The sequence below is a fragment of the Pseudorca crassidens genome, chromosome 1 (genome assembly GCF_039906515.1).
Source record: "Pseudorca crassidens isolate mPseCra1 chromosome 1, mPseCra1.hap1, whole genome shotgun sequence".
Lineage (NCBI taxonomy): Eukaryota > Metazoa > Chordata > Mammalia > Artiodactyla > Delphinidae > Pseudorca > Pseudorca crassidens.
The window spans coordinates 29,140,825-29,152,592 of record NC_090296.1 but is presented as its reverse complement, the minus strand read 5'-3'; the positions used below and the strand labels follow the sequence as shown (position 1 = coordinate 29,152,592).

Sequence of the window (11,768 nt, the reverse complement as noted above, 5' to 3'; positions counted from 1 at the left end):
TTCTGCAGTCTCTTTTTCTTCTCTGCTTAATGGACCTGTGGAGCTCAAATAATGAGTGATAATTTTCTGTGAGGAGGGCATATCAACCAAGCCAAGAAAAAAAACCCAAAGGAAGACTATGATTTGATTGAAAAGAACTTTTTATTACTAAAAAATTGCTAAGGTGCTGTCTCATTCATTTTCACTTGTTAGCAGTCCTTTCTAAGGAGAAGATTTATATAATTAAAAAAAAATGCTGGTTGTAAATTTATACAGTTTTTTGATAAAGATAAGAATTAGAAATAGTCAATTGATGCATTTTTGTTAGAATTGCTGTTTTAAAATTAATAACACTAGAATGCAAAATAAACACAAATTGCTTCAACCTTTATTATAGGTATATTAGACTTTCTGAAAAGAAAACCGAATCTTAAAATGCTAGTTATTATTTCCTCATCACAGCACCGTATTTCATTTATGGTTCCTCTGTGGGACACCACTATTCTGTTATAAAACAATAAATAATTTCATTGCACAGGTTTAAAGACCTCAGGAACTAGGTCAAAAGGAAAAATCTGATTAGCAGCAGAATTTGTTCATGTGTGGTTGCAGGCTGGTGCCAGCCTGGGTGGGGGTGGGTTGTTTTACTGTGCACTTTAGAAGCGGTTACCTCACAGTACCAGAGATACCTGTTGAAGAGAGTTTTGGATCCATTAGATCTGTATACCACAAACAACATCTTGCCCAGAAGTCTGATTTGCAGATGAAAGGAGAACAGTCTGCTTTTGACCCAACCTAAGCTATTCTTGGGAAATATTTTTAGGGAATGGAAAATTTGTTACCACAGGGGAGCTTTTCAGGTAAATGTGGAAAATTTATAAGATACTAAAAAAGTGTGAATGTCACAAACCTTCCTGGAATCTCAGGAAAAAATGTGCCCAGAATGAAAGATGGCAGCTACTGGAAAAAGCTGTGTTGACTACTGGCAGAGTCCAGAAAGGTCACTGTAGGGAAAAAAGGTCATCTTTCATTAAAAAATGGAAAGGTAGCCCAGGTATGAAGAACATGGACTCTGCAAAAGTATGCAAACAGAATCAGGCAAGACAAGAATTTTAAGGCACACCTTGCAAGGACCTCCATAACCCAGTGTTTTCATATGATGATGATAACACACAAAATCCACTATGTGCTAGGCCATGTCCTAATATTTGAAATATGTAACACATTTACAGAAAGAAAACCTAACCATCAAGATTGGACCTTGTAGGACTCTTAATAAGAGGCCCAAAAGGTACACGAGGGGCAAAAAGGACATTACAGACAAATTGTTTTTTCTAAGAAATAAAAAGTCTCATTCCAAATTGCTCCTATAATGGATAAACTGGTTAATTCTCCAGATATTCTAATCAAGATTATCAGAAAACATGTAGATACATTTCTGGAGTTATAATGCACCTACCCAAGAATTCTGAAAGTATTTGGGATGACCGAACATGTCTGCTGAACAATATGTGGCCTTTATAAGAAAAGCTACAGAGACAAGCTGTGGTGATAAAGACCAGGAAATCTTACCTCTCTGAACCCATCAAGCTGGAGGAGTCTTTATTGTCTCCCCCTAATCTTGCAGAACAGCATTTCGTGTATGATGACTGGTTCTAACACCATACTCTAGACAAAGATGAGAAGGGGGTCTAGAAGTCAAGTGATAAAAAGAATGTGAAGGACTTGGGAGTTTTCTTCAGAAGACCGAAAGGCTGTGGAAGGAGGGATTAGAGCAGAACTAAGACTACTGAGAAGGAGGGATTTTTTTTAACATCAGTGCAATCCCAAAGTGGAATGAGTTGTCTGGAAACATGCCTACACAGAAGCTGAATGACAACCTGTTAGAAGTGTTAAGGGAGTTCTGCAATGGGTAGAAGATTGATTATATCTTTGGGCTGTCCAACTCTAAAGATTCTATTATTTCACTCTGTATTAGCATTTTTGGAGGAAGAGACAGTAGGTATAAAGGTGACCTTAGTATAATTAAAAATCACTGTGAAGGGCTTCCCTGGTGGCACAGTGTTTAGGAGTCCGCCTGCCAATGCAGGGGACATAGGTTCGAGCCCTGGTCTGGGAGGATCCCACATGCCGCAGAGCAACTAAGCCCATGAGCCACAACCACTGAGCCTGCGCTCTAGAGCCCACGAGCCACAACTACTGAGCCCATGTGCCTAGAGCCGGTGCACCGCAACAAGAGAAGCCACCGCAATGAGAAGCCCGCGCACCGCAACAAAGAGTAGCCCCCGCTCGCCACAACTAGAGGGAGCCTGTGCACAGCAATGAAGACCCAACACAGCCAAAAATAATAAAACTTAAACAATCACTGTGAAGAAGAAAAAAATCCACATTGAATTGAAAAACTAAAATTTGGGAGGGATGAGGGTATAGAAATTTGCCTAGTTATTTGCACATATCAGATGTTAAATATTTATTGACTCAATGGAATACTTTTAAAAATAAGGTTCCCCAGGGACTGCTGTGAGGGCCAGGTATATTTAACATCTTTTGTGAAAAAGCTGAAAGAGAGTCTACTGTGAAAAGTACAAGTCTGGGGAGATACTCTGCTGGAAAGAAGCTGGAGGTAAAGAGCCAAGGTGTAGAAGCCAGACTACTGGAAGATCTTTCAAGTCCAAGAGCAGTCACATGGGTAGACAAGGAAATGGCGGTCGTGGGAAAGTACAAGATCATGAATTTTAGGGGACATAATTCACAAAATCAAGAGGTCTGAACGTTCAAACTCAAAGTGAACATCCACTGTATGGATGTGGGCCAAAATGGCCAAGTAAATCAAATGTTAGGTATCATCAAGAAGGGTTCAGAAACCTTAGAACTAGACAAATAATGTAGAGGATGCTAGCTAAAATGATCAGGGGCCAGGGCAGAAAGAGACACTGCTGTAAACAGAATAAAAGGACAAACTGAAAGGGGCTATTGCCAAAGTCTAGATCCTTGAAAAGCACAGCCACAGGCCTCTCACCACAGACCAAAAGCTAGGGTATAGATGTACTTCTTAGAAATACAAAGAAAAGTTTAGGATGACAAATTACTATAAACACATTAGCCTGAGAAAAGAGGTACTAGCACTGAAAACACACACACACACACATTCCTATAAGGTAGGATATGTTCATTACTCCACGGTTTACTGATAAAAAGTTAATTAAAAGAAGGTAGTCTGTAGAAGGCAGCCACACCCTCCCAAAACATGTCCCTAGAAACTGGCTGGCCTCCCTTCTGCCCAGTCGTGAGTTGCTCTCCATCCTTCTGAGATTTAGAATGGCTGTCAGCTGGCTGATTGGTGCTGACACAAAGCCGGATCACATAACTTCAGATATGGTACCTTTTTTTTTGGCCACACCACGTGCACAGCTTCCAGGATCTTAGTTCTCCGACCAGGGATCGAATCCATGCCCTTGGCAGTGAAAGCTCGTAGTCCTAACCACCGGACCTCCAGGGAATTCCCCAGATACGGCTTTTTTTTTTTTTTCCTCTTTGAACTACACATGGAAAGTAAAACCAGGTATTTTTTTCTTTCTTTTTTTTTCGGTAGGTGAGTGGAGATAAAGGTGGGACAGGGCAACGTGCAGGGAAAAGAAAATACTGGTGTTGATAGGTCATGGGATTGCAATCAGTCAGCTGAGTGTAACATGTAAGAGGAAAATTAAAATGTTCAAAGGAATGAGGCACTGAAAGGGTTGAAATGAGATTCTTCTTTGGTTCCCAGGGTTCCATCCCTGGGTTCCCCAAGGTTAAGTTCCAAAGCTATTCCTTTTGGCTCTCTGTGACACACAAGGAACCTCAAAGATTTAGACTCTGGTACCAGCTGTGCACGAAGAGTGGTCAGGAAATAGTTCACATTTGAGGTGTAAAATTAATTAGGTCCAAACCTCTAGACTCAAGGGCAAGACCTGTCTGCAAAAGCCCCTTCCTCCAGATGAAATCAGCTGCTGGGCTTCAGTCTAGGCTGTCCCCAGACTAGCTCAGAATACAACTGAGTCCTCTCCTCTCTCGTCCTCCCTTTAACAAGGTTGACAAATGCAGGCCTCAGAGGAACGGCTTGGCCTCAGTGGGAGATGCCCAGAGACTGCAGCAGGTGAAAGGTGGCCCCCAAGGCCCAGCCTGTCTCTATGTTGTTCACTTTCTTTGTGAGCTGTTGGGAAGGAGAAAAAAAAGTCAATATTTTCATTCAATTTTCAACTCTAGCAAGCACAACAAGCGGAGAATATCTGCAAAGATCATCCACATGGCCAAACCAAGGCAGAACTGGGAGTAGCCAGTCTCTGGAGGCTTCTCCCAACCCTCTCTGTAGGTTCCCATCCTGCCATTGCCCATTGCCCCTACACCTGCCAATCTGATCCTTGAATCTCTGGGCCCAGGAAGTGGTCTCAAGCCAGGACTTCTAGAGAGGACCTTTTAGACAGACAGGCTTCTGAACTCTCTCCCTAATCCTAAACTAAACATAACAGGAGTTAGCAATAGATTCAGGGGTAGGAAAGAACATACTAAGCTTCTCAATTCATACTTTGTAAGCAAGTGCATCTTCTTAAGCACTAGTTAATGACAAACCAAGGCATTTAATGCATTCCAGGCCAGGTTGTACCTCAATTAGTTCAGTGACCTTGGGCAAAAGTTTAGACTCGATTTCGTCAACTACATAACAAGTGGATTAGATTAGTCAATATATCAAATTGTTTTCTTCAGAATCCTAGGGGTTCCTTGACAGTGCTTCAAAGGAGACAGGGAGGCAAAACGGTGAAGGAGTTCCAGGTCCCCGACCTCTGATTCAACCAAACAGCTTCATTTTTATCAGTTTTACTGGAATTCTCCATAAGCTACTGTTGAATAAAGATGCCACCACCATACCCATACCCATACCCAGGTTTATAAATCAGCAAACTGGTTTTAGTCTTTCCTTCTAGTACTAACTTCTTATGACACAATACCTGTGTTAACCTGATGAAACTTAGTCTATAGTCACTGTGCCAAAAACTGAGAAGAATGGCGTGTGAATCATTATCTTGAGATTTAGTCTGTGACCCCTGAGTCAAACTGGGAGTGCCCCCCATGCCCCCAAAATGTTCTTCCTCTGTCCTTAGGACCGACAGTCTAGGGATATAGATGCCAAAGTGAAGTGATCTCTGGGACAGAGGACTGTTCACCCCTGATACAAATTCTGCTGCCATTTAACTAAAGACTAAAAGGATGCAGAAATGGAAACGGCAGGAAATTGTCCTTAAATGATTTGGTTATTGCTGATGCTTCAGTAGAGGCAGTTGTTAGCTTGGTATGTATTGAGGGCTCAGGATGACCTCTCTTATCCAGAAATCTAGCTCCAACTGGTGTGAAATACCTATACTAACAATTAAACCAATATTAATAACTTCTTATGTGTCAGGCACTGTGCTTTATCTCCATTTTTATAACAGCCCTAAGAAATAGGTACTCTAAGGATCCCTGTGTTTTGAGTGAGGAACCTAAAAGTTAGAGGGGAAGTAAATCATCTGAGGTCACAGAGCTAGTAAGCTTGCAGAATCAGAACTTGAACCCAGATCTGACGGACAACAGAGCCCATGCTTTAAACACTACACTATACTGACTCTACTGGCAAGTAACTCTTTAAATGCCAATATTCTCAGCAGGTATAACAACACATTAAATCCAAATACCTTTATACAAATGAATTTATGAAATCTGTATAACACAAGAAATGGGGCAATATAAACTCATCTGGAAATGAGGAAACAGAAAGGGGAAGTGACACAAGAGAAGGAAGGAGCTTCATAAACAAAGTACAATCTCTACTTCCTTGACCCCGAAAGTTCAAAGTTGCCCTGTGCCACAACTATATTTTTGTCACATTTCCTCTAATAGACTATGCAATTTGAGGACAAAGATTAAATCTCAATCATCTCTGTAACTATAATGTGCAATTATTCAACTATGGTATGGAAGATAAAAAAATATTATATATGGGATGGATGAAACTCATAAGATGTGTTTGGAATAAATAAGTTACTACAGATAAAGTTAGGAAGACAGAGAGGGACCCGAGACTCCAGAGGCACTAAATATATGAGGCACACACAAAATACATACGACATACTACACAAGGCATTCAGTACTCACGAGGTCTTAAATAAGCCACTCACTGGTGATGCTCTTTGGCAGAGGTCCCTCATGTCCTCTGCCAAACAGAACCATCAAACCATCTAATGGGCTAATGAGTGAGCTAATGCTACTGGCCAGTGCACGTGCCTCTGCGCCCCTCCAAACAGAGCAAGTTTGTGTGATGGCCCCGGCACCTTCTGTCCTGTGCCCCCTTGATCAAACTTCAGCTACAGTACCTGTAACCACACTATCATCGGCAGAGAGAGGCAGGACATATTAACCCAGGATTCAGGAAGTACAGCACCTCCAACTTGTATGTACCCTATCCTGTGTGTTCACCTATCCCATTTCTTTCCCCTTGCTTTTCACCCTGACTTTTGTGGGTTTTCTTTGTTTCTTTTTTGCTTTTGGCCACTCCACGCAGCATGTGGGATCTTAGTTCCCTGACCAGGGATCAAACCCATGCCCCCTGCAGTGGAAGTACAGATTCTTAACCACTGGACCGCCATGGAAGTTCCTCACCCTGACTTTTGAAGTTGATTTAATAAACCATGTAACTTGGGCCTCTTAACCTGGGCTGCAAGCCTTTTGGCTCTGTGACCTCTGGGATAGCTTGCCTAGTAATATACAGTTGACTGTTGAACAACATGGGGGTTATAGGTGCCGACCCCCGTGCAGTCAAAAATCCACATATAACTTTATAGCTGGCCCTCCATATCCATGGATTCAACCAACCACAGATAGTGTAGTACTGTAGCATTTACTATTAAAAAGAATCCATGTATAAGTGGACCCAGTTCAAACCTGTTATTCAAGGGTCAATGGTACTTAGAAGCTGCCATTGTATCAAGGCAATTTCCCACATTCATGGTGCCTTGCACAGTGCCTTGTCCATAGCCTGAATAAAATTAGCTCAAAACTCCACCTATGGCCACTCTGATTACTAAACAAGTTTTTTTGTTTTTTTAAAATATTTATTTATTTGGTTGTGCCAGGTCTTAGTTGTGGCAGGCGGGCTCCTGAGTTGCAGCTCCTTAGTTGTGGCATGTGAACTCTTAGCAGGCAGGCTCCTTAGTTGCAGCTCATGGGCTCCTTAGTTGCGGCATGTGAACTCTTAGCTGCAGCATGCATGTGGGATCTAGTTCCCTGACCAGGGATCGAACCTAGGCCCCCTGCACTGGGAACGTGGAGTCTTAACCACTGCGCCACCAGGGAAGTCCCCTAAACAAGCTTTTAACTTTCTTTCTAACTCCCAAATAAAAGGACTGTTATGTGATGCCAGTGTCCTCTCTCTTACCTGTAAGACGGTGTTGCCTGCAAAGCCAAAGCCATCCTTCAGCAAGGCTGTGATGTAACTGAGATCCATGCACAGGAAAGGACTGCCTGAGGTGAAGTTTTCCAGGTTATCACATACTGGAGGTGACAGAAAGAGAAAAGTGGAATTCAAGTTTGCAGCCAACTGAGAGGTGTATGATTTTCTCTAAATACAGACTGAGAATAAGCAAAGCAGAATCCTCCATTCTCCTTCTCCCAGATGCCTGGGAGTCTTGGAGGCTAGAACTGTGCACTGACAGCCTCTGCAAGACCTCAGCTCATCAAGAACCAGCACATTTCTGATGTGACATCTAATCTACTCAAAGGTACATGGGTCCTAGTTTATTTGCTATGACATATATTCTATGATTTATAGTTGGGGCTTAATTCAACTAAGGCCCTTATATATTAAGACAGGGAAATACCAGTTAACCCTACTTCAGGGCCACTGGATAAGAACAATTATTTGCTTTTTTTTTTTTTTTAATTTATCTATTTTTGGCTGTGTTGGTTCTTCGTTGCTGCGTGCGGGCTTTCCATAGTTGTGGTGAGCGGGGGCTACTCTCCGTTGCAGTGCATGGGCTTCTCATTGAGGTGGCCTCTCTTGTTGAAGAGCACAGGCTCTAGGTGCCCGGGCTTCAGTAGCTGTGGCACATGGGCTCAGTAGTTGTGGCTCGCGGGCTCTAGAGCGCAGGCTAAGTAGTTGTGGCGCCCAGGCTTAGTTGCTCCACGGCATGCGGGATCTTTCTGGACTAGGGCTTGAACCTGTGTGCCCTACATTGGCAGGAGGATTCTTAACCACTGCGCCACCAGGGAAGCCCTATTTGCGTTTTTGATGAACTCTTTCAAGGAAGCCTCTGTGGCTATTTTCCGTATATTCTGGTGCTCAGTGTTTCATTACCACTGATAAAACTTTTTCAATTTTTTTTTAAAGAAAGGAAGAAAGAAATGTGGAAAGAAGAAAAGGTTTTCACCGTTTCTCCAAAGTCTCTTGTATTCTTATATTTTTCTTTGCCACTTAATGCTTTTAACTCCTGGTAAAGACAGGAAACCAACCTTCTGGGAGGCTTTCTGCTGGCCAAAGCACATTAGGTCACTTTAAGGTCACTGGGGGTGGCAGCCTCACGGGCTCACCTTCAATGGTTTCCACTGACTCTTACCTTCCCTTGCTTTCCTTTCAAAATCTTCAACTTTTAAAACACCCCCCTTTTCATAATCTGAAATGAAACAGAACAGTAGTTGATGTCAAAAAGCCTTCCAGGAAACATAAGGAAATTTATCCTAGGAAATTATCCTATTTATAATAATGAAAAACTAAAAATAAAATTTCCAACATTAAAGAATGGGATAAGCAAACATGACATATCCCTACAATATAATCTATACAGTTTATTTACTTATAATCTATTTTATGTTATGTGTGTGTATATATATATATATATATATATATTTTTTTTTTTTTTTTGTGGTACACAGGCCTCTCACTGTTGTGGCCTCTCCCGCTGCGGAGCACAGGCTCCGGACGTGCAGGCTCAGCGGCCATGGCTCACGGGCCCAGCCGCTTCGCGGCATGTGGGATCCTCCCGGACCGGGGCACGAACCCACGCCCCCTGCATCGGCAGGCGGACTCTCAACCACTGCGCCACCAGGGAAGCCCTGTTATGTATATTTAACTATAGCTAAAAAATAGGCCCATTAAAAAGGGGCCATTAAACATGTCAGAAAATAAGAAATTAATTCGTATCTCAGGCCATGACAGATCACATATATACATTCTCACAGCTAAACAAAATGTGTTACTATTATAAGGAAAAATGTTATAAAGGGGAAAGAGGAAACTTTTGGGAGTGAATATGTTCATTAACTTGAATTTGGTAATGGTTTCATGGGTGTATACATATGTCAAAACTTACCAAATTGTACACTTCAAATATGTGCATTTTATTTTATGTCAATTATACCTCCATAAAAATACTTAAAGAAATAAAAGACTTCATGTGTATTTGTTTAGGCCATCTTCTAGCCCCAAAAGATTCGAAATCATATTCACTCTTCCACTTGGGTGACTTGGGAGAAAAGTACGGTGACCACCTTAACAAGGCACTGCAAATACTCCTTTTGTCCCTTTCCCTTCCCCACCACAGCCCTGCCCAGTCTCCCCCCTGCACTGACACCTGGAGTGAACTTACCAATCATGTCTGTGTCAACAGCTCGGTCATAATAGTAAGAGAAAGCGTAGAAGGAGCTTCTCTGGACCTCATCTGGCTGATGAAGTTTCCCTTGGACCACCCTCAGCACTTCAGCATAGCAGGGCTCAAAGCCCGCCTCCCCTGATAGGGCAAAAGGTGCACAGGGGCAAGGTGAGAAAGTGAGAGGCAAGCTGCTGAAGCCAGTGGAACAGCAGGAGGATCAAGGCGAGCTGAGGCTCAGGACAAAGGGCTTACAGACAAAGATGAACAAACTTTTGCAGCCTCATCCCTCTGGAGAACCAGTACTTACTTCTCCACGGCAGGTCCCCTCCCTAACCTGTGTTCACCAAAAAAGCCACAGCCGACCTCGAGCTGCCCCTTAGCATTATGTTTCATGGCATTTATGAGAAGTATGCAGAGGCTCACCTGCTTCCTTCATGGGAAAAATCAAGTTTTTTCCTCGAGTTTAAGGTCTACGCCTTTTATAATACCTAAGATCAATTATTCTTTTTATCGTCTCAATTCTATAACTGAAATAGCTAAACATTAATTGGATCTGAAACAGTTTCACCCTGCTGAGGGCAGAGACCCTCAATACATTAGACCCAGGATAAGAAGAGGTTTCTAATGGATCCACAACACCTGGGCAGGGAAAGAGCTGAACACAGAGTGACAGCTGCCTTGTTCACTGTCACTTCACACTACTCCTTGAAGGCACATCAGCATCTATTTGGAACTAGTTCCTGCAAAAGACAAGCTTCTCCTAGCTCTGGAAAAAGTTTCCCATGGAACTTTTGCAGACTTCTACTGTAAAAGTAATTTCAACCAGTGAAAAAATATCACCTGCCTTCTTGGTTGCCACCATACTGGTATTTCACACCCCCAAAGATCCACTCTGCTTCCAACCATCTTGGTAGACAGGCACTTCGGAAAGTGTGTCCATCAATTCCTGAAAGAAACCAGACCACAAAGAGGCAAGGGTGTGAGAGAGAAAGAGAGAGGAAGGAAAGCAAGAAGTCAGTAAGGTTGAAAGGAATTATCAAGGTGGCTGGGCCTTAAAATCATATGAAATTAGTTCCACGACTGCATACTACGATGGGAATTCTTAACTCAGGGTTCATAGATGGGCTTTGTGGGGTTGGTGAACCCCCTGAAACTACAGGCAAACTTTCATGCTTATGTCCATTTGGCAGAGGGGTTGATGGCTTTCATCACATCTCAAATCTAAAACCTACAATGGAATAAGTTCCCTCCTTTCTAAAAAAAGGGAAAAAAATACGGTTCTACTTTTCTCATTGATTGTTGTGAGGCTTAAATAAAATACACTTGAAAATGTAAACTCTGAAATGCTATATACTCATCACAATAATAGCTTACTGTGAACCACACACCATAAAAATTAAAATAAATGCAAAACCTCTTTTAAGGTGAGGAAACGGGCACAAAAAGTTTAGCTACCTGGCCCGAAATTACAAGACTGGGACTGACCCTAGTTCTGCCTGACCCCAAAAGCTGAGCTCTTTACCTCTCTACTGCCTATGAAGAAAGGAATGGAGTTGTTCAGTTATTCCACCTTGTAAGTGGACTGCTGCTACCTGCACCTCCCACGTAAAACTAAGGGCTTGAGCTCCTGCCAAGTTTAACCCTTGAGTCTTGAATTTCTGCAGACACTTCAGCCCCCTGGCCACAGACCGTTCCCCCCCATACCAAGAGACTTCATGCTGGAAATGGCTAATAATAGATACCAAAACATCTGACCTCATAAAGTAGAAAAGGAATTTGCCATTATGATGTCTATTATACAACACAGGTCTCTTACTTCAGCATAACCCTTTCTGCCATAGAATCACTGCCAAGGTAGGGAAAAGGCAAGCTGAGTACTGGTGTCACTCTCACCATACCCCAACCAGCACACCCAGACGAACCTTCTGTCTCCAGGGCTCCCAGAGCTGTTAGTCTTGCAGCTTTCAATCCAAATCCCAAGTAACTGTAAAATACAGGATTGACTAATTTCATGTGACCCTGAATTCTCTAGCCTAAAGCTCCCTCTTCCAAAAGTAACATGGTTTCTCTGTCTCACTCTGGAGGGAAGAAAACCTCGTTCTCTGTGCTCTATTCATCTCGTGTGGACAACAA

General features: G+C 42.5%; 1 protein-coding gene across 16 annotated transcripts in view; it reads right to left on the bottom strand.

The window, feature by feature from the left end:
- Window positions 1–122: 122 nt before the first annotated feature.
- Window positions 123–11,768, bottom strand: part of ENTPD5 (ectonucleoside triphosphate diphosphohydrolase 5 (inactive)) — a 36,468-nt gene continuing 24,822 nt past the window's right edge. For 15 of the 16 annotated variants that reach the window (XM_067730604.1, XM_067730657.1, XM_067730561.1 and 12 more), the window contains 6 exons: window positions 11,558–11,619; window positions 10,480–10,581; window positions 9,633–9,773; window positions 8,604–8,660; window positions 7,427–7,542; window positions 123–4,171 (listed from right to left, as the gene is read on the bottom strand). In XM_067730604.1, the coding sequence (XP_067586705.1) occupies window positions 4,085–4,171; window positions 7,427–7,542; window positions 8,604–8,660; window positions 9,633–9,773; window positions 10,480–10,581; window positions 11,558–11,619 (565 nt within the window). In that variant the 3' untranslated portion in view covers window positions 123–4,084. The remainder of the gene's footprint in view (window positions 4,172–7,426; window positions 7,543–8,603; window positions 8,661–9,632; window positions 9,774–10,479; window positions 10,582–11,557; window positions 11,620–11,768) is intronic. The other variant, XR_010941935.1, reaches the window with a different exon arrangement.